Genomic DNA, 25071 nt, shown 5'->3' with positions numbered 1-25071 from the left:
TGGGCGACACTGAGCACGCGAAAGCCCACAAGGAAAAGGGGGAGAGCGAGGCCGCGCGCGGGGCTAGCGGGAGCGATCGTGCATCTGGCTCCCCGGCGTCGGGCACAGCAGGGCCAGGGAGAGAAGCTGGATGTGGGGAAATCTTCTTTCCCACAGCCATAGCAGCCTCCTCTCCCCTCTGTATCCCTCCGGGTGCCCTCTGCCTGCTCCGGCCCCTTCGAAGCATTGCTGCCGGGAAGGCCCCTTGGCGCAGAGCGGGATGCATGCAGGGAAAAGGGACCTGGGGCCGCTGCAGGAGAGCTACCCGAGCTCCGAGGCTGGCGTGCGCCCACGCGTCCTCCCTGGGAGAGCGCCGACTCCGCTCGCTCCCAGCGAAAAACACAGCTGCTGCAGGGGCAACAGAGAAGGGGAAAGGGAACTCTCTTGAACCAAAATACACGGGTGCTCTCCTGGCTTCTTCCTCCCGGTGAGCAGGGACAGCTGGAGCTCCCAGGAGGAGCAGAGACGCCCGATCCCGGCAGTGAGGATGTTGTCCGAGCCCCATGTAAAGCAATCAGAACGCTGTTTATTGATTATTTAAATCCCTGCCTCACAGTAGCCCACACGGGCACAGGAGTGAGCTGATGAAACCGTATCTGAGCAACACAGACACAGGAGGAGAAAAAGTACTGTAAAAAACAACAAAACAAATGCAAATAAATTAAATTCCCAACAAGTAAACGTAACCAGGTTCTGAGGTGCCTGTCCATGGTACTTCAAAAATAAAATAAGGGGGGGGTATACAAACAAGAGAGGCCAAAAAAGTACAAAAAATACAGAACCACAATCACAAGTGTCTGAAAAGTAACAACAGTAACAGTACAGAAAGCTCTTCGCGAACACTCAATGCACACAGGACAGACAGGACCGTTTCTCTAGGGCTAAGGACAACGCGTGGAGGCAACTTTAAATGGCACAAGATGCCTGGGCGGCCACGAGCCATTCGCTCGGGCAGGAGCATCTGCACGACGAGCCTGGGAGAGCCCGGGCTCTCCTGTCCGGAGAGCAGAGGGAGCCGGGGCCGGGCCGGCAGCGCAGGGCACGCACGGAGCGACGGCAGCAGGAGGGCGGCACGGCCAGAGCAGTTCTGAAGGGACGGTGGCATCCAGGGGCCGGGGAGCCCATCTGAAAGGCTGGTTCCTCCAACGCAGAGTCTCTCCCGCACGGGGGAAGGCCCCAGCCCTCCACCAGCGCTGGAGGCTCGTTCTCTCAGCAGCTCAGCTGCCTTGGCTCCAGCTGCCTTTAGGTTTCCGAGAGTTGCTTTGGGGCACTACTCACAGCTCTGTTCGTGGACTTGCTCCTGGGCTGCCTCTCCCCACCCCATGCCCCCTCCCCAGCCCAGCACAAGAGGCTGGGGAGCAAATCCTGCTGTTAAGGTACTGTGTGGTCAGTCAGGCATGGAAGGAGGCAAGACTTGAAGAAAGAGCAACAGAGAAACCTTTTAAGAGTGAGGCAGGAGGAATCCAGAGAGGGAGATAAAGCCCAAGAAGGATTTAGCCACTGGACAAACAAGAGAGACACCAGTGGCCATGGGGCCGGTCCACAACGAGATCAACTTATCCTTTCAGTTTGGGTTGCACAAAGAGCCAGGGCTTTGGTGGAGGCAGTAGCATCCAAAACGCAGGCTGGGTCTGAAGAGTCTGGCGGTATTCAGTGGAGCAGTTGTGCTTTCTCTCCCTCTCCCCCCTTGGAAAGACATTGCATGTAGAAGCTGATCTGCAAGGGGCAAACACGGATGGGCTGCACTGTGTGTTCACTGCTGGGCCAAGTGTTTTAAGTAGTATTTACCAGAGGCATTTAATCATTTCAGCTAGGAAGCAAGAGGCTCAAGGGGATAAGGCTCTAACAAAACCACACAGGCGGCTAGGGAACACCAGTGGTTTTGACCAGCTACTCCCCCAGTCCCTTCTGCCTCTTCACCTTCTCCTTCCTCTCCCCTTGTCAGCACGAAGCGTTTCTTGCTTTGAAAGTCCTTATATTTCCTCCACTCCGTGTGCAAATATCATCACCAGTCCTGGCTCTAGCACCATGTCCTCACCCATGTGCTGGTTTTCACAGGCCATCACCACCACGGCCTGCTTGCCAGGGATGCGCTTGGCCACATAGTTCTCGTAATACCGCCGGTTCATCTGGCGGGTTTCCAGCGTGGCCAGGCCCTGCGGCCAGTTCCGCTCGTGGGCGTTCTCGATCAGCTCGTTGATGATGGATGTGGGGCAGCCGCTCTCCACCAGCGAGCGCTTGATGACGGCCTGCAGCACTGCATCCGGAGTGGAGATCATTCCGCCCCACCGCGTCACCCGGGCTGGCTGGAGGGAGTTCACCCACCTGGTTGGGGAGACAGGGACAAGCGGACTGTCAGGGCCACACATTAGAGGTGGCTGTCACGGAAACTGAGGAGCTCCTCTGCCTCTGGTCTGCTCTGTGCCTGGGAGCTGGGCTGGATGGTAAAGACCTCTTTTCCCCCCACCTACCTCTCCTCTGTCCCCACCCCCACAAGCAGTCCCTGCAGGTCCCTTTGCTGTCGCATTCAGTTTTGTTGAACAGAGCCTTTAACTCCCAAAAGGGAACAGAAGAAAGGATCAGATGAGAAGTCACTTCCTCCAGCCTTTCTCACAAGGAGGAAGGAACCTGGCAGCTTCCTGCTTGTGAACAGGATGCAGATGGAAGACTAAAAACGATCAGAACCCATTGTGCAACCAGCTCACATGCCGCTCCCTAGCGCAAACATCCCTGCAACTGCCCCCCGCCCCCTGCTTTTGTAACAAGACAACACATTTTCTTCTCAAACTGTGCCCTTCCCTGGCAAGGCACTTCCTCCTCCTCTCGTTTGTCAGTTAAGCTGGCAGAGGCTCAGCTCCACTCACTGATGCAGGGCTCCCCTCCTTCTCCTAGAGCAGCATGAGAACCAGTACTTACTCCAGGATTTCATTGTATTCAATGGTCTCTTCCAGGTTCTGCAGGTTAGGGTTGACACTGCGGATGGCTCGCATATAGGCCTTCAGCAACTGAATGTCCCGTTTCTAAAAGAGGCAGGACACAGCAGGGTTTGCAAAAGGAGTCACTGCAGCAGCTAGAAGTCACGAGAGCATACCCCAGCAGAGCAGCAGGGAGTAGCACGTCCCTGCCCATCCGCTGAGCTACTGCCCCCAGCAGAGCTCTCGGCGCTCCCCAGTTTCAGGGGAAGCTGGTGTTTGAACGGGCAGGTTTCGCTCTGCCGCTGGGTCAGAGCGAGGGCACTGCCCTACTTGGGTTGTCAGGCTCAGCCACCAGGCAGTGAAGCCACAGTAACGATCACTCATGGGGATACCCTCAAAACTCTGGGCTGCCTTGACCTGCAAAGGGCAGAGCAGGGCAGGAGAGGGAGTCCTGGGTTTCCCTCCACATGCTGAGCAAGGAAAGGACTCCAAGAACAGCAGAGCCGCAGAACGGCAGCAGGGGCCTGGCTGCTCTCAGTTGTCTGCCCTGCAGCCGCTTTCTTTGCGCACAAACCATTTTCAGCGTTTGGCATCTAAAAAGGTAGGACTGACCCTCCAAGAGGATGTTAGCGCAGAGACCCCGCTGCAAGTCAACCCCTCGCCCACATGGAGCTACCTGCTCTGCTAGCTGATGTTTGTGTTCTGCCGAAGTCTTCTCCAGCTCAGCAATTCTCGTCTGCTGCTGCTGCACCACAGATCTTAAATGCTTGATGCAGTTGTGGTTTGGCAGCTCATCTTTGGGCATTTCCAAGCTGCAGAGCATTACAAAAACAGTGGAGGCCTCGCGTTAGGAAAAGTTACACATCAGAGCACCTGGCATAGCTATGAACAACTTCCAGGAGAAAGCCAGCCTTGGAGGACTTGCAAGAAGCTCTGGAAAGCTCAGAGCTGTAACCTTGAACATGTTTTAGAAGGTCTGTTCACTATCATACCTCAGAGTTTAAACCAAATGGGCATAGGTCCCATAGGTCTCTCCCGGTAGGCAGGCGATGGGTTTATCTTCCTCTGAAAGTGATCAGGGCTCAGAATCAGTCCCACATTAGCGAGCCCATGAGCCTGATCCAGTCTCTGACTTCATCTTAGGCAGATCTGATTGTTTCCAAGCCAACCATCCAGCCTGGCTGGATGTTTGCAACTCGCAAGTGGAAAAGATATCAGCACCAAGAGCAGAGGTGCCAAGGCCAGACCAGCCACCCACTGCTTCTGGTTCTCAGAGCTGGAGCATGTAGGAGGGAGCAGAGTTCATGCTGGAACTTGTCCTGGGGTGGAATGGCTCTGGGCGGATTTACAAAAGCTCCAGTACCCCAATTCCACCAGCCAGCTGACACTTGAGCCGCCAGCAAAGAGGTAGGGGCTTTGAAACAAGTTTAGGAGCGATGTGCTTTGACTAAAAAGCTTTCCCAGCCCTTTCTGCAGCACCACAGCCTACAAGGCCCTGAGACTCCCAGAACTCCATGCCCACGGGGCAAAGGGGTGCCATGAGCAGAGCCAGGTACCATAAACCCAGTTTCCTTCCCCCACTCGGCCCTCCTCCACAGACCGTAGAGTGGGAAGAGACCACAGCACTGTGATACAGTAAGGGCTTTTGCCCTCTGGCCAGGCCAGAACCCCTCAAGGCCATCCTCACCCGCATCCCTGCTCGCAAGTCACTGGGCGCTTTGGATTGTGCTCGCAGTCATTGAGGTGAGACATCAGGTTGTCAAGTCGCACTACTGCCGTACAGCCGAAAACAGCGTTGTCGCAAGTGATCTGCAGCTTTGAGAGCATATTACGCATGATCCGCGGGACAGGGCGGAGGTGGGCAACCGTCACTACACTGCGGTCCACGGGGCACGTCTGCTGCTGGGAAAACCACTGGGTGATGCAGGCATTGCAGAAGGCGTGTTCGCAGTGAGGAGCCTGCGGAGGGGAAGAGGAGCAGAAAACGGCTACACATTACTCACAGACCCTGCTGAGACGACGTGTCTGCTAGTCCCTGGGCGGCTCATGTGCTGGCAACGACCTCGATCAGAGAAAGGCTCAGCCTCAGAGGGATGCACAACAGCTATATGCTGACTGGAAGGAGATGCACATCCACTACACAAGCAGACAGGGGAATGAGACACCAAAAAACAGGCCTGTAAAGAAAATACAAAGCCTCCGCACAGCACCTTCCCACTGCAACGTGAAAGGCACTGCTGAAGAGCCATCCTGCCTTCTTTTGGATGGCAAATGTACAGGCTCATTCATCTCTGGTTTTCATTCTTGGGCCCAACCCCACCAAGTCACTACCTCCTCACCAGGCGCTTGGCCCCTCACAAAACGATCAGCTGCCTGGGACAGGGTATGGGGCCATCAGAACAGTGCCGCTGCCCTGGTCTCTCCTAGATGAGGCTGCCTCTTTAAAGGGTTGAGGGGGCAAGACAGATCAGGATGCTAAATTTAAACATTTTTCCAGGGCAGATTAGAACATTACTTCACTGTATTTATACAGCTGGGCTCTGCTCTTAAGTTCAAGCTACAGTTGAAAGGGTATTAAGTTTGGGGAGGGGGAAAACGGGACACAGGCCAGTTCTTTAGACAACACTGATCTTTCTCTTCCAGAAAGCAGAAATCCAGAGCTACAGAAAGGTCAGATGTGTTCAGGGCTAAATCTCATTTACAAGCTGCTCCCTCAGTCCACCCTTGTACAAGCCAGCAAAGGTAGCCAGCGTATAACAAAGACTGCAGGCCATATGCTGAATTAGGATTCACCAGTTCAATTCACAGCACTGTCCTGGCAGTTTCACTCCAGACCCTACGGCAACACAGATCGAGCCAGCTTCCCTCCCCAGCACGCACCGTCTCCGAGCCAGCGGGCAGACAACGCAGCGTGTGCAGGGCTCTGGCACAGGGAAAACCACCCCCCTGCCTTGTGCTTTGCTGAAGTCCTGCTCTCTTGGCTCTCCCACTGCCTGCCCCCGCGCCCCAGAGCGCCCTGCTGCGCTGGCCTTTCTGCTCCCTTTACAAGGTTCTATCCACCCAAGGCCGATCAACACAGCAGTATCTACCTGCACTGCGGTCTTAGTGATCTTGATACCCCAGCGACACGAAGCGCAGATGGGGACTGTGGCAGATGGCAAATCAAGCCAGTTTCACTGGCTGCTGCAGGCAGAGGGTTGCTCCGTGGCCATGGGACCACATCTGCCGCAAGCGATGTCTCATTGCCAGGGCTGTAGAGGAACCTGGGAGACCATCTGTGCGGCTGGGACAGAGCCCGAGGCCATTTCTCTGCCCCAGAGGGGACAGCTGGGCCACGTTTGAATGTGTTTCAGTGACAGTGGTCAAACACTGGGACAGGGCCCAGGGAGGCTGTGGAATCTCCATCCCTGCAGATACTCACAACTCGGCTGGACACGGCCCTGGGCCATCTGGGATAACTTTGGAGGTGACCCTGCTCTGAAAAGGCAGATGGACCAGAGTCGTCCCGAAGCCCCTTCCAGCATAGATTCTACAATCCCTCAGTCAGCAGAAATAGTCTCCAGACAGACAGCAACTTGCCTCCGCTTCCCCAGTCACCTCCACGACAAGAATCCACTCAAGACCATTCATCACTTAGCTGGTAGGCAGGAAACAACAAGAATGTCCTAAGCAATTTGATCCCTTCAAATCAAGGCTAGTCAGAGCACAAGTCTTATGCCCAGCTACAAAGGCAGTCTAATCGCAGCTCCAGTTACTGTGCTATTGGCAAGAGCAGGAGGGTTGGTATCCAACAGACAGGCTGTTAAATACTCTCAAGAAAAGCCTGGGAACAAGGGACTTCTAGATATCGTATTCTCAAAATGAGATTTAAATAAATCTACTTAAGAAACCTGCAACTTTCCCTCTATTTTATGCAACAATCCATGATCATGTTCACATGTTGACAGGCTGTTTCTTTTCCTCATCAAAGCTTGTTTTGGCCTAACAGATTAGCGTAGTTGGAGGGTGCTAACACACTATTTTAACGCCGATAGATCGTGCGGTTTTGCACACCCCCGGTCCCAGCACACACGCAACCCACTGGCACGAGGAGGATATGCTAGGCAGTCCTCTGCGTCTCTGGGACTCCAGCTTACCGGCACAGCACAAATCACAGCTTTTGTGATTCTATTCATTATTAAGCAATCAAATTACAAGCAGCATGTGTTTTCAGATTAGCTTAATCCTATCTTAATCCATTTTATTTCAAATGAGGGTTGGATTTACACAGAGGCTACAAAGCTATCTAACACAGGGCCACAGCTCTACCAGTGCAGAAATGCATCTGGTGGAATATGTTCCCAGAGAGGGAAGCACACAAACCAGGGAGAGGAAGTCCCATGTAGGACCCCAGCTTCACTCAGCCATCAAGAGTGTGCTCTACTCCTGTCAGTGCTGGTGAGGGGGCTAAAAGACCCCATCATTTCTCTCCCAATAACAGCTTAGCAGGACAAATACGACCCTTCCATTACCAGGCGGGGCAACGGGCGCACCAACACATCACAGACCAAGCAGTGCTCTGGAGGGGCTCCAGCTCTCCCTCCACAGAGCCACCCCTGCACGCTACACTGGAAGAACTTGCAATATCAAAGTTCACAGGAAAGCCCTGTTCAACAGCCCTTCCGCTTTACAAGGGCAGGAAGCGGAGGCTGGACCGGAAAAAGCAAACTCCCCATGCGTTCCCTGAGTAGCTGCACTAGCTGCAGAGTGAACTGGACCAAACACTCCCAACTGCATCAGGCCTGACAGAGCAGCATGCCAGCACCAGAGCTGTGCTCTATTTATCCTCCATCTGAGCTACATTTAGTGGCAGGAGAGGAGCAGGACTCTAGTTAGCTTATGCATCCTTGTGCATGCCATTGCTTTAATACATTAGCAAGAAAGCTTTAAGACTCCATTAAGCCCAAGTAATGCAGATGCTGCGTATGGCACCCATCGTCTGTTGAAGACCTCCAGAAGTCTGGAGCTGCAATCGGAGGCTTTTGGAAACAACAGTCAGGGCTCAGATGGAAACCTACCTGCACTGGCTCCTCCAGGACCCCGCTGCAGATGGGGCATATAAGGTCTTCATCAACATCCCCCTGAAAGCGTGCTACATCATACCCCATTGCTCATCACCAACGCCAGAACCCTGCGGAGATAAAAAGAACAGAGGTTAGGAGCAGTCGGGCATCCACTGAGTCCGGACAGAGCCGGTCTCGGCCCTCACAGCGGTCACGTTCCCAACTCCTGCTGCCTCTGCCCTACGCAGCTGGTTACGGCAGACCCGAGCATGGCAAGACCAGCCAGGAGCTCACAGCCGAGCGCTGTACAAAGGAGGGTGCAGCACAAGCGAGGGGAAAGTGGTCTTTTCAACCCTGTTTGTGTGCTGAACTGCTCCTTCGCGACGCACTGCTGGCATCACTGCTCTCCCACACACGTTATTACTAATCCTGCTGCAATTTTCCTACTTGCTTTTTTTTTTTGGCACAGTTGGATTCGGTTTGTACAGGAGAAGACAGCATAGAGAGACTCTGCTAACAGCGAGTGAGCCCAGCCTTGTAGGCTGGGCACTGGCATGGGTTTTTCGTGCTCGTAGGCATGGCACGCAACAGCGACGTATGCTGATGCGTGCCACAGACTGCTCCGAGGGGCAGCCAGACACCAGCAAGCCCTGCTACACCGAGTGCAGGGAACCAGCTCCTTTCCTGGGGACAATGCTCCCCCTGGCTTCTGGGACCCCAGCTACCTGGGTGCAGGTATTTGCAACAAAGCCCAGCTGCCTCCGGTTTTACCACTCCACTGAGCAGACGCGGAGCAAAGAGGCAACACCGCCTGCCGCAGAGCGTGATCGTAGCTGGGTGCTTCAGCGCCTGGACGAGGAGCCTCCCGCAGCTTGAGCGAGCGGCCAGGGCTCTGCCTGCTCACAGCACGGAGGGCGTGCAGTAACGAGACCAACTGCGAATCCAGTCTGTCGGGTACCAAGTCCCCGTCCCTCTCCTCCGAGGGCACGGCTCCCAGGCGATATCATTCACTAGCTTCTCACGGTACCTGCCAGAGACTGACCTTGAGCTCTGCCCCAGCGTGCCGGCAGCTACCAGTCCCTTTGCGGCCTGTCCCTGAAGAGCCAACCCCTCCTCTCTCATTCTCACCAACATCAAAGTCGGTGACAACCGTCACAGCGATACAGATTCCTGCTGCAGCGGCGCCATCGCACTTGGCACGAGATAAAGGAGGAGGCTCCACCCCAAACATAAGCAGGAGCCAGGAACCAGGTGGAGACGGGCGGCATGCGAGGGCACGCGGCCATGCCACGGCTCTGATACCATCCGTGCCTGCCCCGGGGAGGACACCGCGGCATGGCAGCACACCAGCTGCGCAAACGCCAGGAACATCTATTCGTTCTCGAGGGCAGGTGCAAGCTCGCCCTGCTGATGCTCCGCAGCCAGATGCGAGCCATCCAGCCGCGGCCAGCAGCGCCGAGTCGCTGCCCCTCGGCCGAGCTGCTGCACAACGCCACGCACCTCCGTAGTCAGCCTTTCCCAGTGGAAAGAGCTTCGGCTCTAGACAGACACAGCAAGCACAGCTTGTTGTGGAAACCGCTGCATCTGCTCAGCTGGAAAAGAAAAGGGAGGAGAGAAGGTGTGATAGATGGATAGGGGGAGGCTGAAGGTAATGCAATAACTTCTTGGTTGGCCCTTGGGACCTTCTCCTAGTCAAAGGGCAGCAGGGAGGGACTTTAATCAACTCATTGGACATCTGTGAAAATCAGATGATAAATCAGCTTCACATGTGCATAGATTCTTTGCTTTCACAGAGCAAGCACAGACAAAAGACTCCTCTGACAGAGGCTGAGGTGGGGAAAGTCCCTGTGTCAGAGTTTGCAATTCAGATAACAAGATTAACAGCTCCAGGCTGGAGGGAGAACAGATCTCTGAGCAACTAGGATCAGCTGCTCTCAAACCTTCCCACGCCTTTGGACAGATGCTGCTCTCCTCAACTGGCAAGGGACCCAAATTCCTTCCCGTCCCTTTATGAGCCACTCACACTGCAAGCCTCAGCCCCTGCAACACATTTACATTGGGGTAAAACTGACTGGAGGGGCAAACACAGATGTGGAGGACCCAGAGCAACAGCTCTGGGCTGTCAGTTAAGCCACAGCACCTGTGCAACCTGCTAGCCCCTGCCGAGAAGGTGTTTCACTTCACAGCTGGGACCACTCCGCTTCCTGGCTGCTCCGTGCTCAGGCACTGATTCATGCTGTGGTGTCTTGACGTGTTTCTGAATCCACGAGCAGCTGCCAGGAACACAGCCCACCCTCTCTGACTGCTAGGGAGGCACAGCACCAGTTATAGCAATGGGCATCCAAGTATCAGAAGTGGGTCTAGACTGGGCAACTGGACAAGATCCTTCCACTAACAAGACGAGCTGCATTGTGAATGCACCAACTCCAGACAGCACAGCAACCCCAAGGGAAGGGGTCTCACTGCACAACCGGTGCCCTGCCTGAGCATGGTTTGCTCAGAAGTGCACTCAATATCAGCTCAGCTTCCTTTGTCTTTCAGTTCCAAACTTCTAGTTTCCAGCATCATCCTTCCAACAAGCAGCTGGGCAAGACACTAAGTGTCTTTACACCCACTCAGGTAAGAGAAGAGCAGAGGGGAGAAGAGCAGAGGACAACGCAAACACTAAATCAGCTGCCTTGCCATATGCCAAACAGAAGCTGAATCAAAACTTTCCCCCCAAAAATGTCTACACCTGCATGAGTCTGAGCACCTCTTTGAATTCTTCTCATTCCTCTACCCAGCTGCTTCCCCCTTTTGCCAGCACAGGGGCAGATCATCTGTGGGGCTCTGCCAGCACGCCAAAGCAAGGGGCATTCACCTCCTAATTGCAAAGCAGAAACAGGACAGCTGAAAATGTCTGCAATGTTCCAGCGAGATGGAGCTGGCAACCCGACTTCTCTCCTGTCAGATCCAGAGGTGAATTAATGACCTAGCCCCGCAGGATACTGCACACACATTCCTCCCTGGGCTCAGCAACCTCCAGGATGACCCCAAAGGAGGTATCACACAGCTAATATAAGCAAGCCCTATATGTGCAGTGCTACTCTACAAGGAGAAAGGTGATTTACGGGCTGCAGCGATCTATCACGTGCAGAACCGATGTGCAAGGAGCTTAGAAGATGCCTTTCCTTGAAGGGTTAAGAGATACTCACACCCCGGGGGGGAAGTCAAACTAAGCCATCTGCAGTACGGATAAGACAAGATACAGCAGACCGAAGTTTGAGTGGAAGTCCACACAAGCCCAGTCTTAGAACAAATTGTTTCTGCAATAAATAGCAACTGCCACTTATGATCATACTTGATTTAAAGTGAATGCACTTCCCAATCCTGCCCTCTCCAAATATGCACAGCTTCTCGACCCCAGCACCGTCAGCCTCCCTAGGGCTGGGCATGGAGACAGGACAGCCAGCACGGATCAGAGGCCAGTCACAGGGAACCAAACTACAGAGCAAAGCTGGGGTAAGTCATTTTTCCTCCCTTTCTCTCTGCTTCCCTTGTCATCACACGTCTGTCTTGGCTGTTTAGATTGTCATCTTCTTGGCCTGAGGACTTCAAGTGCCTGTATGCTGCTTAGCACAGAAGAGATCTACATAGCAACGAGGACTTGATTGTATCAGAGAGGATCAGTAATTAACAAATAAAAAGTACTTTGACATTCCTGTGCTTACCCTAAGCCTCCTTAGCATCCACCAGCTGAGACAAAAGTCCTTCAAGGCCTGTTCCCAATACGCCCTTGAGGAAGTAAGGGAGAGGTAAGAGGAAGGCAATAACCCACTTACCAGCTGGCTCGAGAATGGCACTGCACGCAAGGACTGCCAAAAGGCCATCGCATCCCAACACGAGGGTTCTCCTGGCTCTGCTATCGCTGTGGAGGGGCCAACATCTTGTCTCAAGCCCCCGACGTGCACTCTTCTTCTGTTCTCCCCATAAACCCACCATTTAAATGGGCAAATAAGTTAAGGCTGCCAGTGACCACAAACTCTCCCTGCTCTGGTTATAGGACATTCATTCCTATATGCTCAATGCATTTTGGTTTTGTTCCAAGTCTTGGGTAACAAGGGGGCTTCATTCAATTATCTGGCATCAGCTTACCTCAGCACTTCAAAAATCACAGTGCAGAAAGACAGCTAACAAGGCTGGGGCTCTTCTGACCCAAAGCATATCCATCCATATTTCATATTAGCAGCAACCATACAGATAAGATTTCTATGGTAATACTGTGCTGTCTTCCAGCACGATAACTAACAGTTTCTGCCCCCAGAGGAAAATTCAATAGCTGAGAGAGTTTTTCTGTTGACAAAAGGAAAATTAATGGCTTTAAAAAAGGTTCCTTCTCCCCCTGAAAAATGGTTGCATGGGGACTTGCAGATTTGTTCCACAGCCTCCAAAGCACATGTTCACATGTTCCCTCCTTTTTGCCACAATATGTTTGAGCCGCTGGATCCCAGACATTGAGGATGAGCCAAGCTTTCTGCCTGGTAAATTGCTCCAGGCACAGTCTGTGGAACAAGCCAGTATCTACTGGCTCCAGCGGAGCTCTCCACTCCACTGACACAGAGAGGCTGACTCATTTGAAGCTCACAGGAGTATACTTCCACACTCTTCCTCACCCACACAATCAGCTTTCCTTGGTTAACAGTTGTTCTAGGTCACAAACACGCCTCACGTTGTCACTCCACAGGCAAGTGGAAGGATGGAAGAAGCCAAAAAAGCTTCTTCTACAAGATCTCCCCAGTGCACTGTTGGCCACGGGTCCCAAGGACAGCAGCGTGCAACTCCACCTGCTGCGCCACGCACGCAGCATGACAGGCACCTGGAAGAGACACTGACTCATTCCAAGGAGCCGACGTTCGGCATGAGCAACCCGAGCGAGGAACAGCACAGAGGCAGACAACACAGCATGCCTGAGAGGGAATCGAGTCTCATCCAGGCAAAAGACGTGGTGCGGCTACAAGTCTTCTGGACCCCAATCACCCAGAGCCCAAGAAAGCCAAGATTTGAAAAAGGCACTTGCCCATGATAAACTGCACAACTGTGTCCACCAAACCAGGCCACAGAGAGGAGTCTGCACTTAGAGCTAGAGCTTACCTAGATAAACCTGGTCCAAGGCAAAGGATAAACAGCAAGAACGGAAGGTCGTCAGCAGCTACATATTAAACACACGTCAAAAAATATGCGTGGAGAGTCAGAGCACGACGGTCAGTAAAACCAAGCACCAGATGAAGAACAACATCCACCCCAGTGCCTTGTGTTCAAATGCAAAGGCATTTAACTCCTCTTAAAGGACACCAGCTGCTAGCAGAGCCTGGCAATCCCACTCTCTTCCCTCCTTTTAACAGTAGATCTGCACAGTTAGTCCCTCTTCTAAGCAAGCATCTTGCATCTGCTATATTTCACTAGGGAAGCCCAACCCTTCTCTGGGAATAGAGGAGAAGACCAGACAGAATCCCTTAAAAAATTAAAATAAACAAACAAAACAAAACTTAATTAGCCTGTGCTGGAAGTCTCTCCAGTGTCAGGCTTTGCCTGGTTCTCAGAAAGAGACACACCATTTTCTCATTATTTCCAATATAAGTGTTGCCAACAGATACCAGAGCAGCTTTGCAGCTGGGACAGCTTGGAAGAAACCTGTTTTGTAAGCGATGGTATTTTTAATAATCTTTCCTAATTTCATCAGCTTTATGAGCCAAAAGAAACAAAATTAAAACCAGAAAGCAAGGGGGAGGGGAGGGAAAGGAAGAGAAAACAACATATGGATGCAAGAGAAGCTATTCTGTAACAGTTAAAACCCAGCATGGGAGCCAGGACTCCAGTGATCTTCTCACTGGTTTGCACTGTGTGTGTTCTGGGGCACCACACTTTGTTGCCTCATTTTTCCTGCTGTGACCAAATACATAACATATCATGGGGGACTGCAAGTTTTCTGAAGCAGTCTTGCTGCCGCTGGAGAGTTTCCAGGGAAAAAAGTGACCTAGAAGCTTAAAGAAACCACAAAGTTCTGCAGCAGCTGGCTCCCAGCCCCCAGGATCCACATCCATTTAAGGTGACTTCTACTCCCAGGGGTCCAAGTTCACACCAAGGAAAGATGCTGCTCACAGTGCTGGTGGGACAGCCAGCTACCAGGACAAAGTAGCACAGTGGAAACTGCCCTGTCAGTTCATGGAAGGAACGGCTCTGCAGAGGGGCTAGCAGCACTTTGCTGAAGGGATCTGCTGGGCTCCTTCATCCTTCTTGAACCAGCTGAGGAAGCTGGCTCAAGACAGGATTAGGGCTGGCACCAGGACAAAGGCAAAAGGGCTCTGGGCAGCTGGATCTCTGCTCTGACAAGCAGACTGCTGGATGAGGGAAAAGTCAGTCATTAGTGCTAAAGCTGTGCCTGTGTCCATGCTCTGCAGTTGTAAAGCAGCTCTGAGGGCTCCCACCCGACCTCACACAACAGAAGTTTCACAGGAAACCCGCACATCAGCGACCAGAGCTGTTGCAGAGACAACAGCCCGTTCCAGCAGAACGGCAACAGGAGAGTCTCAGCAGCCTAACGACACTCCGTGCGCGGAGAACTGAAGACGGGCCATTTGCACCCTCGCAAGCGACCCAGTTACTGCAGCCCAGCTGGCAAGGGGCAGCTTGCCAAGCCACCGTGATTAGTTAGCCTCCCCTCCTGCCAGCAGCCCATTCCAGCTCACGCCATCCTCTAATGTGTGCAGACTGCAACTGCCAAAGAGCAGCGCAGTCAGCAGCTGCGACTGGAACGTGTCAGGCCCCAGCAAGCCAGGTACTCGAGCTCGGTGACTGCCACACAGCCACCCTGCTCCGGGTTAGAGAGCAAACCAAGAGACGCGGGGCGCTGGGAAGCACTGGGACTCCAGCGGCTCTGTGTGCCCGCCTGCCCGCCCTCCTGAACGCTGCTGGCACAAGAGCCAGCAGCCAGCGCTAGCTACAAACCCATTTCACACAAAAGGAGAAGAGCTGTCTGAAGCTGAAGATTGACAAGAATGATATTGAATCTGAACATGCAGCACAATCTAAAACGGGCTAGAAGTCCCTCTGCATGACCTAGTTGTCCAGCGACCTAGTTTTTAAACTAGGCAATCCAGCAGGACAGAAGTAAATGCAATTCATAGTGTGTATGGAAACCATCCTTGGCTGGAGGGATTTCCCCACACTGCCTGGCCAGGCAGGGAACTGAAATGGGTATTTGTTGGCATACGAACTAAGCAGAAAGCCAAACTTTGCTTTAATCTGGGAACCAGTGGGAACTACAAGCTCTCCGCTCAGATATAGACCCCAACACGATTTACTGACGAAGAACAGCCGATACAACGTGCATCTCATAACTCCTTAGGAAACCAAACACTAGCAAGGGTAGCTCTCAGAGCAGTACAGAGTGCTGGCTACAATATCTCCCATGGCTTTTATACCTCAAGTTGTGTACCTAACCAGCCATGTGGACAGGAGTTGCACAACTGTACGTTACGGAAATTTGAAGGAAGTAAGAAGAATAAAAAGCTCGATTTCAAGATGTGGTTATGAGATACAGGCTCTGAAGGCGAACCACCTCTCCCTACAGCGCTCTCCTTGTGGCACCAGGGTTTCTGGCAGTTCTATCAAGCCTCACAAATCTGGTCACACTGTTCCAAATAACACCACCATTTATAAGTTTGACTCATGTCAGATCTTCTCAGTCCTTCTAATCACTACCTTGACTTTTCTGGTACAGAGTTACACCTAGTGTCCACCCACGTTACACATGGCTTGACAGAACAGACCTAATTTCAAATGCCAGCGCCAAAAAGGAGCAGAGTCCAGAGTCCACTCCACAAAGTTAAGTTGCTGGGCTCAGCTGCAGGCAGACTGCCTTGTGCTTAGCACTACAGGTAAGGTCTGGAGAAGCAACCTAGTGATCACAGGACCAAATTCTTGGTGTTATTTTGACTGTTTCTTTGCTTTTTCCCATTTTGTTTGCATTTGGCTTGCCTGTATGCGTAGAACGAGCCCGCGCGGCTTGGTGGTTTTCCTAGGAATTTCTGAATACATTTGAGACATTTAAAGGCCATGAGTTTAAAAAAATACTGGCACAGAGGACAGAGTGCTGATCTGCAGGCTAGGATAGTCACTTCTCCTGCCTGACTTCAGCTTCTCCATCAAGACTTACTGGTGAAGAACACTAGATAAAATAAACCAGCTTTGCCTACATGCAGGCTGTCGGTCACCACCAACTGCTTGGTGCACGTGTAATTCACTACAACACTAGTGACACCATGCAGCAGCCCTTCCCCATCAAAAAAATTGATCAGCTGCCTAAACAGAGTAAGTTGAAACCTGACTCGTTCACTCGCCTCTCCAGCATTAATACAGAAGGCCTCTAATTGCTATTGCACATACCCAGCAAGCAGACAGCAATTTAAAGTAATTTACACTTCACTTGCAGGAAAAAAAAAAAACAACAAATTAATCCTTTTGTCTCTAATAGCATCTACAGCTTTAGAGAAGGGTTTAGCAAGGATTTGTGTTCTGGGATGCAGTAGTGTTTAAACAGCACTTTGTACGTAAAGGGACTTAGGTGCAGCATCTGAATTGGGACCATGGCGGTACAGGACAATCCTCAGTCACACTCCAGACTCAAACGGAACAATTACACAAAGGCTCAGGAATTAAATTTAAGTGATTCTTGCTTACTAACCCTTTAAAGGGCTACCACCCATTTCAACATAATTGTTGGGCTAATGTGCTTGTTTCGAAACAATGGTCACATGGGTTAATTCGTTCCTTCTCAAAAACTGACTTTACTTCAGCAGCAATAAAATCCAATGGATTCACAAAAGGTTCACTGCAGTCCCTCCCACACCTAAAATAATCTGTAATCCCCGGGCCCCAAAGTTTTCTTAAGCAGAGATGTTTCTTCAAAGTGGTTACCTACTTAACAGAGACTTCAGAAATGACTGACAATAATCCACAAAGTTTTAGTATATACTATTTTGATTCAAGAGGCTGCAGGCAAAACACATAGCAAATGACGACTAATATTTTTAATTAAAAGCCAAGAGTATTGAGAGAACAAATCTAACAGCTATTTCCATGAATTTTTTCCTCCAGTGTTGATCTTCTGTTTGACAATAGCTCGTGTGCAAAGAGCAGAACTTTCCATTCAAAAAAAACCACACACTTGTGAAAGCCTTCTTAGAAAAAGTGATTTTTTTTTCAAAGTAAAAAGGAAGCTTTGGCCTAAGTATGCATAGGCCAAAAAAAAAAAAAGATCAAAAAGAAAGGAAGGTTAAACAATCTTTCCTAATTGTATAATAGCAGGAAAACACATTAATCATGAGGTCCTCGCCATGTTCAAGATCCCAATTTGGCAGCTGGTGGAAGGGAAAAGGATACGTTGAGGAACCTCTACTTGCTTAATCCTTGCAGAATTGGGTCAAGAAGATTTTTCCAGCCAGCAAGACCATTCCTCATTCAGGGAAGTTCTTCAGGGTCTCTGCAGTATCAGCCAAGCTTTAGAGCGTCCTGGGAACACCTACAGGCATCGTGCCTGAACGCTGGCAGTGCCTCGGAATCCCATGGCATGAAACAATGCTACTGGTAGCAAACAAGCAAAGACAGCCCGCAGACTCTTCCAGCCGGGACCTAACAAACTCACCCTGTTTTCAGTACTTTTAATATGTTAAAGGCATATAAGTGAAAGAAACTGGAGGCAGAATAGTTAGCCCTGGGAAATAAGCCACCTCAAGAGAGGAAAGCAAAAAATCTTCAAGAAGTTCCTCAAGGTGGCTGCTAGAAGCAAAATAGCTCTCAGCACACCATGCACGAGGTATACTGAAGCCAAGTTCACACCACACTGTGCGGATAATGCCACCTTAGCACCTACAAAAACAAAAGACAACCTAATATGGAGGTGGACATCCCTGTTCACAGCTACTGGGGCAAAGGCATTATCCCCTTAGACTAGGCGAGGCTTATTTGGAAAAGAAGCTAGGTAAAGCTTCTAGGTAAAGCTCTGCAGTGCCCCATCCTTCATGTCTACAGCACAGTCTGTTCTTTGGCACACAGTTGGCCCGGGGAGTCATTACATAAGGCTGGATAAACGCTGCGTCGTGTGCCTATCTCCAGCTCCACAGTCGGAGAATTGAAACAGCAGCTCTCTTCCAGAGCTGTGGGACTAACAGAAGCAACATTCACAGACCAGATTAAAATCCTGTTCCCTTCCAAGTATATGGAGCATAAATTTGTAAGTCAGGTTATGTTAACTGCTCAAATTCTCAGGAAAAATAAACCCCAGAGACACCCTCCCCCACCCCCAGAAGGGATTTTTTTTGTTTGCTCTTTAAAAAGCTAGGAAGCTCCTGAAGCCAAGCTGGCATTTAAGGCAAGAATATTTCCAAGTACACACACCTCTTCCAAGGAGGCTCTGGTTTCTCCTACGTGCTGCACCCCTCTCCTAGATCCTGCTTTGTGTCTCAGACTCAGCACTCCGGAACACAGAGTCCCCAAACACGCAAGACCAGTGGGTTTCCGCCGCTCCAGTCAGCGATCCCCTTCAGTACCACAGCTCAAACAAAACCCCAGAGCTCTCTGAGCTAACAAAGAGAAAATAAAGCAGAGAAGACGAGACGTCAGAAAGACGCCACAACGTCTGAGCAAGCCTCTTTGGCACTGCAGACGATACACACAAGTTTTCAGGCTTGCTCCTAATCAAAATCTAGGCTTAGGCCATCCTTATCTTCAGCCTACAAAGAATATGACAGAGAGCTAAGGTCTTACCAACCCAGGAGGTCTTCTCAAGCCCTACAGCTCTATAAAATGCATAATCGAGAATCAAAGCTGACTGCAAGCCTGTGCTTTGCAATCGAAACAGGCTCAGAGAATGCAGTTTGTTGCTGCAGGTAGCTAAGCCATGACAACAACTTCTGAAATTCATGCATTGTTTCAGAAACATCACGGACCTGCTTTTTATTAAGACTTTCTGACAGGGTGGCCTGACCTTGAGCTGCTGAGGTTCCCACCCAATTCCTGCCACTTCCCCTCTGTACTTTTTTCAAATAAAGCTCATCTAATTCTCTGGAATTCAATCTACAGCACTGTGAATGGGCTTTACAGCCTCAAATAGAGCTTCCAAAGAGGCAGAAAAAATATGCAGAAACCCACACAGATAAGCAGTAACATGGAAAAGAGAGAGAGAACATTCAAACTTCAGCATGATATTTGTGGCATATCTCCACAACAATTGGGTTATTTTCCCCTAAAAATATTAGGGGAACCTTTGATCAACCAAAGTGGAGATGCACTGATTTAGAGAGCCACACTCACGCTTCCTCTCCTGCCCATCAGTGAGCGCTTGCCTGTTTTCTTCTTTTTCAGACAGACGGCATAACCCTTAACTGCAAGGTTAGGCTAAGAACCTGCCTGTGACCACCACCCACATAGCACACAAATGATGTAACTGATCATCGGCAAGAACACGAGATATGTTCAATCATGGTCTCACAAACAGAAACGTCTTCTCTCCAACCTTAAAAGTCTTAGACTTGCAAGTCACAGATTTATAAGAAGGGAAGTGTACAAGATTCAGGCAGAAGCATGAATTACTGTTTTTGTCCTTTTGGCTACAAGCTTAGAATATCTTTCCCACTTGCAAAAACTGCTGCATTTCTACAGCGCAAAGACTCATCTTGTCTGAGCTCTATCTGCAGTAACAGCTTCTGGCTACTAGGAATCCAGGTAGGAACTTTACTAGATCCTGTGACTTGGGGTACATTAAATCTCACGTTAATCTGCTCAAGCCACCAGCTCTCTGGCACAGCCTGCTTTCCCTGGTCATCAGCTGCACTGTGACACATCCCACAAACCCCAAAGTTCACTGAGGAATGTGGCACGGCATGCTGCTGCAGCCCACAGCACGTCTACAGGCAGATGCAGCAAGACCAGAGGAAGAAGTTAACACTTAGATCCAGCCCCAGTGTACTTTTGAAAGCCCTGCATATTCCTCATCCCTAATGGCAGCAGTGCCGAGAGACTCTGAGCAGCACTGGGGCCTCATGCACATGCCATGCCATGCTATGCTATGCACCCACAAGAAGTGGTTTATTTTGAGAGCATTCATAGCTGCAGATAAGGTAGAGGATGACGTTAGGGTCTGCGAGGTGGGTTTCCTCTCTTTAGATAAGCAGAATAGACCACTTGGTAACAGGTGGGGCTGTGCTGGAATTACGCAGCACAGCACAGCCTTACCCATCCCTGCTATACCTTTTATTTTCTGATCTGTTTCTTATGATGTCAAGACCCCCCCACCGCCAAGAAAATGGAAAACCTAAAGCAGAAGCTAAACTAGTTTAATATTTTTTCCCCAGAAATGGCAGACACAAATCATAGCCAGCAAAACCTCTGAATACAAACACTCAGTTATAAGAAACATCCTGCCCTGCTGCTCCTTTAACATAAGGCCAGTAGCCTGTCCCCTCCCAATCCTAACTGCTTGACCAGAAGTGCAAGTGATACCTTGTCACAAGGAAAACCTCACTAGACAGCTAGTTTAAACAGAGGCTTGATGTGCTGCTCCGATACCTGGCATCGGAAAGCCGGAACTGACAGGGAAAAGGACATCCCCCCACACACCCCAGCCCAAACTATTGCCTCCACTGGTAACACCTACAGGGACAAAAGCAAGTTTTAGCTCCTTACAAACAGGACGACAAATTCCCAGGAACACAGGGCAGAACGTGGACCTCTTAGAAAATTCAGCAGTGTGGCCTACACAGGTCAGCTGAGTTTTCAAACTTCTGTTCAGACCCACCTTTAAATATCAGGCACTGCCATCGCAGCGAGCAAGTCTAGATCAGCTGCCGTATAGAAAACGTGACATGAGAAGACCTAAGAGCTTTTTGCCTTCAGTTGGAAAGCATTTGGATGCAAGGGATTTCTTTATACTGGTGAATAATCCTATCCTTAGAACAGAACAGCAAGGATCCTTTTCACTAAGAAGTGTTTCCTGTTTTCTGCTGCGAGGAAGCCCACACAAGCTGTGAAGCCCGAGAAGTTGGCTAGTCACCAAGCCGACTGATTAGTGAGAACACACACACGCAGAGATCGCTCAGCAACTCAACTTATGGCTCACTTTTACCTTTCGCTCTTTTTGAAGTTCGCTCTGTGTTGCCTCCAGCTGTCTCTGCAATCTTTTGGGATGTCTTTCCAAAATTCCAGATTCATCAGTAGGTTTTATTAATAAAGCATTGTCTCTGCAAATTACAGGGAATCTAGTTCTTTTGAGCGTGCTCTTGAAATTCCAGTGTCTGTCTTTCTCACTCTAGAGCACCAAATGAAATAAGAGATATAGAAATCAGGCAGGAGCAGTTTCTAAGCCAGTTTGGCAGGACTGTTTTAGACTAGTTATGCACTGAAATTTAAGGAGGATTCTGCTACTTCTCTGCAGACATTAATTTACATGAAAGGTTCTTTAACAGCTTTAGAGCAAGAACTGTATCCTTCATTGCAAACCTGCACAGACTACTCAACAGCAGGCTGTGATCTCTAAACAGTGATCCAAGTACATTCGTTCAAGGAGGAATCAAGCAGCTACAAGCTGTAAGAGCAGCCACACGTGCTGCACTGTCAACTGCACTGCTCCAGAGAACAGAGGGACTCCTTGCAGGCACAGGGAGACTCTTGAGAGAAGACCAGGGTTTGTAATGCAGCGATAAAAAGGTCTTTCTTGTCAACAGAGCAGAAACAAAGTTTTCAAATAAACATGTCCTAAAAATATCCATGGTAGCCCACTGAAAGCCCAGTATAGAAAGCAACACCCCGTAAAACTGCTGGTATAATTCTAACTGTTTGTTCCACATGTGTGGAGAGAAGACAAACTCATCACCTGTGCGCAGATGCTAAAAAGTTCGAAAAGTACTTGATTTACCTTCCTTGGCAGAATTCCTCCCTAAGCAGCAAAGAGATAGGACTGGGTTTGGTTTACTCTTTTCAGGGAGTTGCTCCCCGTGGCCCATCTTTTTCCCTTTCCTCCTTTTACAGTCTAAAATGTCATTCTTCACCGGCCAAGAGCCGCTGCTACAGAAGAGTCATGAGGTCAAACAGGACAGATCTAGTCACAGGAGAAAAAAAAGAAAAAAGTGAGCATGGTAAAAACTGATATGGGAGGCTGTGCCCTGCCCTTCACTCACACTCTACAAACCTAGATGAAAACATCTTTCTTTTTTCACACAAGAACCCAGGCCTTCAGCCACATACAAGAGACTGATCCCCTCCGTCAAGAAACCTGCATTTCCTGAAGATCCTTCACAATATGCTAAGCAGCTGAATAACCTGTACAGAAAAGATCGAGTACCTGCAACCTGAGCCAGATGTGCCTGATGTTCCTCTTGGGAAAAAGCATCTGAACAGAGGACAATCACCACGTCTGAGACCATTCCCTACCTTGTCTTCCAAGCACCTAAGAAAATTACTCTTTAAAAAAAAAAAAAAAAAAGCTATAGAGCCCCCACCCACATTTTGAGAGTCTTTGCTCATTTCAGCATTCCTGACCGGCTAAATACAAACAAGCCTGCTGATCTAACATCAGTTGCCTCCCTGTGGCACTTTGCTTTGGAAATTCCAGACCTTAGCCAAAACTCTGTTTGCCTCAAATCCACATTTTGTTTGGCTGACAGAAGTTTTCAGCAAGATTGCTGCATTGCAAGAATGCACCATTTGCAGGAAAATAAATATTTGCCCAGTAGGTAAAGTCTCGGCTTTTAAGTTATGCAATCTTGCTAAAAATAGTTTCCCTGAATGCCACCTTAATACCTTCTGACACAGATCCAAGGTTTTTTTTTTTTTTTTTTTTTGCAACTCCTATGCTTGCTCTAGCGTTGCAAAAATTGGCAGCACAGACATCTGAATCTGAAATACTGTTTTAGTTTTATGTGCTGTTCTAGGCAACAAGGATAAAATCATAGCTCAGAAACACCACTGGACATTATTACAGCACTAAAGCAGGCACAATGACACCTGGCCCTTGGAAGCCACTACAAACAACATTTACTATTAGAACAAAAGAGCTCATCTGATGCTGTTGTGCTGTTTTCTCATAACACAGTTTTACATTTAACACTACAAACCATATCAAAGAAAGGCTAGGGACTTCCTATAAGGCGAGATACCCATCAAGCTTGGGTGCCTAAAGTTGTGAAGAGTAACATTTATTTGCACATCTCTGGAAAAAGAGCAGAACACCTTGCAGGGCTGCATGCTATTCAGTACACAGCTTGCATTATAAAACCTTGTTGTGAACTAAAGCCTTATTTCACGTAATTACTGACTTCCCTTTACTTCCTACCCTTCCTCAAATGCCTCAAACACACACACAAGCTTTGTGATGTGCTCTGAAGGTCAGTCACAGGACTCCAAGAGCTTGAAAGCAGTAACTGTTCTCGCATTCTTTAGTTATGAATTATATATGCTTTAATTTTTACAACTAATCCACACACGAGATTCCCTACTTCTCTGCTCCTCACCCAAGAGGGCCCCAGAGCCTCGGGCTTCTTGTGCACAGGGACCAGAACAGCCTTAATCCTCACTATATTGCAGTAGTACCCAGAGGCTGAAAATAATTTGTCATCAGAGCAGCTTTCAGCCCAATTAAAAGCTTTCTTCTAAAACCTACTAGAAGAGCAATTGGCGGTGAAGTCTCAGTATTTATGACGCTGTATAATCAGGTAGAACTGCTGTCTGCTCAAGCCACAGTAGTTTTTTTTCACTCTAACTTCTCAGCAAGCCAACCCCTGTGAGCAGGTCTGAAATCACTCAGGCTCCAGCAGCCTGGAACACACGTACAGAGAGGGCAGGAAACGTTACAAGCTCAAGACAACTTGGAGCTCGATTCTCAGTCGAGCTGCCAGAGACAGGTTTAAACGGCGCTCATCTCAACTCCTAAACCTGCGGGACGCAGCCCCGGCGGCGAGCACCGCGGAGGCTGCGGGGCGCGTGCAGGGGCAGCACAAAGACCCACGCAGCGCTCCAGGCGACGGATCCCCCTTTCCTCAGCGCCTCTTTCCGTCTCCATCCCTTACCCCCGCGGCCGTGGGAGGGTTTGGTGCCCTTTCCCGAATCAATGCCTATTTTCGGCAAACTCCTTCACCCCCAGCTTCATCTCTGGCCCTTCAGCAGGTCCTTCCCCACCAGGCCCAGTTTTCACCTCGCGCGAGAGCCGGGCTCCTGGCGATGCCGCCTTGGCTCCGGCGGCCCCTGTGTCACGGCAGGACCCCAAACCCTTCCCCAGAGACCTCGACGCCGCCGGGCCCCCGCTCAGGGCCCTCGCGCTCGCTGGGCTTTCCCCGCAGCCGCCACGGCCCTGCTCCCACCCTGCGGGCTCCGGGGGCTGCCGGGGCCTCATCCCCCCTCCCCCAGGGACCCTAAAACCACTCGCTCCACCCTGTCTGCCCCCAGCCCCACAGGTCCTCGATCCCCCATTTCACCACCAGCTGCACGAGGCCGCCCCCAAACCCCTCTCCCTCCCCACAGCCCCATCTGCCCCCCCGACTCCCCTCTGCCCCTCTCCCCCCGATATTCCTGAGAACCCCCTCCCCCCTACAGGCCCCTCTGCCCCCCCAGGACCCCCACAGCCCCACTTTATCCCTCTTCTCCCCCCAAGATCCCCACAACCCTCCCCCCCTCCAGGCTCCCCACAACCCCCTCTGCCCCCCTCCCCCCCAGGCTCCTCACAGCCCCCCTCTCCCCCCGGTACCCGCCATCCCTCCCCCCGCAGTGCCCCCCCCGCCGGTCCGAGTCCCCCCTCCGGGCTGCCCCCGGGCCCGTCGACCTCACGTACCGCCTGCCTCCCGGGCCCGGGACGGCTCCGGGACGCCGCGGGGCACCGGGGCGGCCGCGGCCTCCACCTCCTGCCCCCCCGCCGGGCCCCGGCGCGCTGCTACGCAACCCCCCCCCCGCCCCGCCGGAAGTTACCGCACTACCTCTAGCCGGAAGCGGCGCGCTAGCCGGCCAGGAGGCCCCGAAGAGAGAAAACTCGATGGTCTAAGGGGGCGGGCTCT

The 25071-nt window shown here is 50.8% G+C and overlaps 1 protein-coding gene across 15 annotated transcripts; it reads right to left on the bottom strand.

Annotated features, from left to right (window-relative positions):
- Window positions 1–545: 545 nt before the first annotated feature.
- RNF41 (ring finger protein 41) lies at window positions 546–25043 on the bottom strand. Of its 15 annotated transcripts, XM_068921266.1 has the most exons (11): window positions 24852–24944; window positions 23688–23842; window positions 22371–22475; window positions 21945–22127; window positions 21156–21338; window positions 18431–18615; window positions 8012–8124; window positions 4642–4913; window positions 3631–3766; window positions 2956–3059; window positions 546–2364 (listed from the first exon to the last, which is right to left on the bottom strand). In XM_068921266.1, exons 7-11 carry the CDS (start codon window positions 8099–8101, stop codon window positions 2013–2015), a joined length of 954 nt encoding a protein of 317 aa, XP_068777367.1. In that variant the 5' UTR covers window positions 8102–8124; window positions 18431–18615; window positions 21156–21338; window positions 21945–22127; window positions 22371–22475; window positions 23688–23842; window positions 24852–24944; the 3' UTR covers window positions 546–2012. The 15 variants fall into 15 exon arrangements, with proteins under 15 accessions (XP_068777367.1, XP_068777368.1, XP_068777369.1 ...); XM_068921267.1 differs by lacking the exon at window positions 23688–23842 and having other exon boundaries at window positions 24852–24946; XM_068921268.1 differs by lacking the exon at window positions 22371–22475.
- Between the last annotated feature and the right edge of the window lie 28 nt (window positions 25044–25071).

Source organism: Struthio camelus, chromosome 28 (genome assembly GCF_040807025.1).
Source record: "Struthio camelus isolate bStrCam1 chromosome 28, bStrCam1.hap1, whole genome shotgun sequence".
In the NCBI taxonomy this organism is placed as follows: Eukaryota; Metazoa; Chordata; class Aves; order Struthioniformes; family Struthionidae; genus Struthio; species Struthio camelus.
The sequence above is the reverse complement of the archived record's forward strand: the minus strand, read 5'-3'. Positions and strand labels throughout refer to the sequence as shown.

Coding starts and splice junctions, on each gene's coding strand:
- RNF41 (XM_068921274.1), bottom strand. CDS start 8,101: ATGGGGTATGATGTAGCACGCTTTCAGGGGGATGTTGATGAAGACCTT. Junction 3,060..3,630: donor AACATCAGCTAGCAGAGCAG/GTAGCTCCATGT, acceptor TGCCTCTTTTAG/AAACGGGACATTCAGTTGCT. Junction 2,365..2,955: donor GAATACAATGAAATCCTGGA/GTAAGTACTGGT, acceptor CTCCCCAACCAG/GTGGGTGAACTCCCTCCAGC.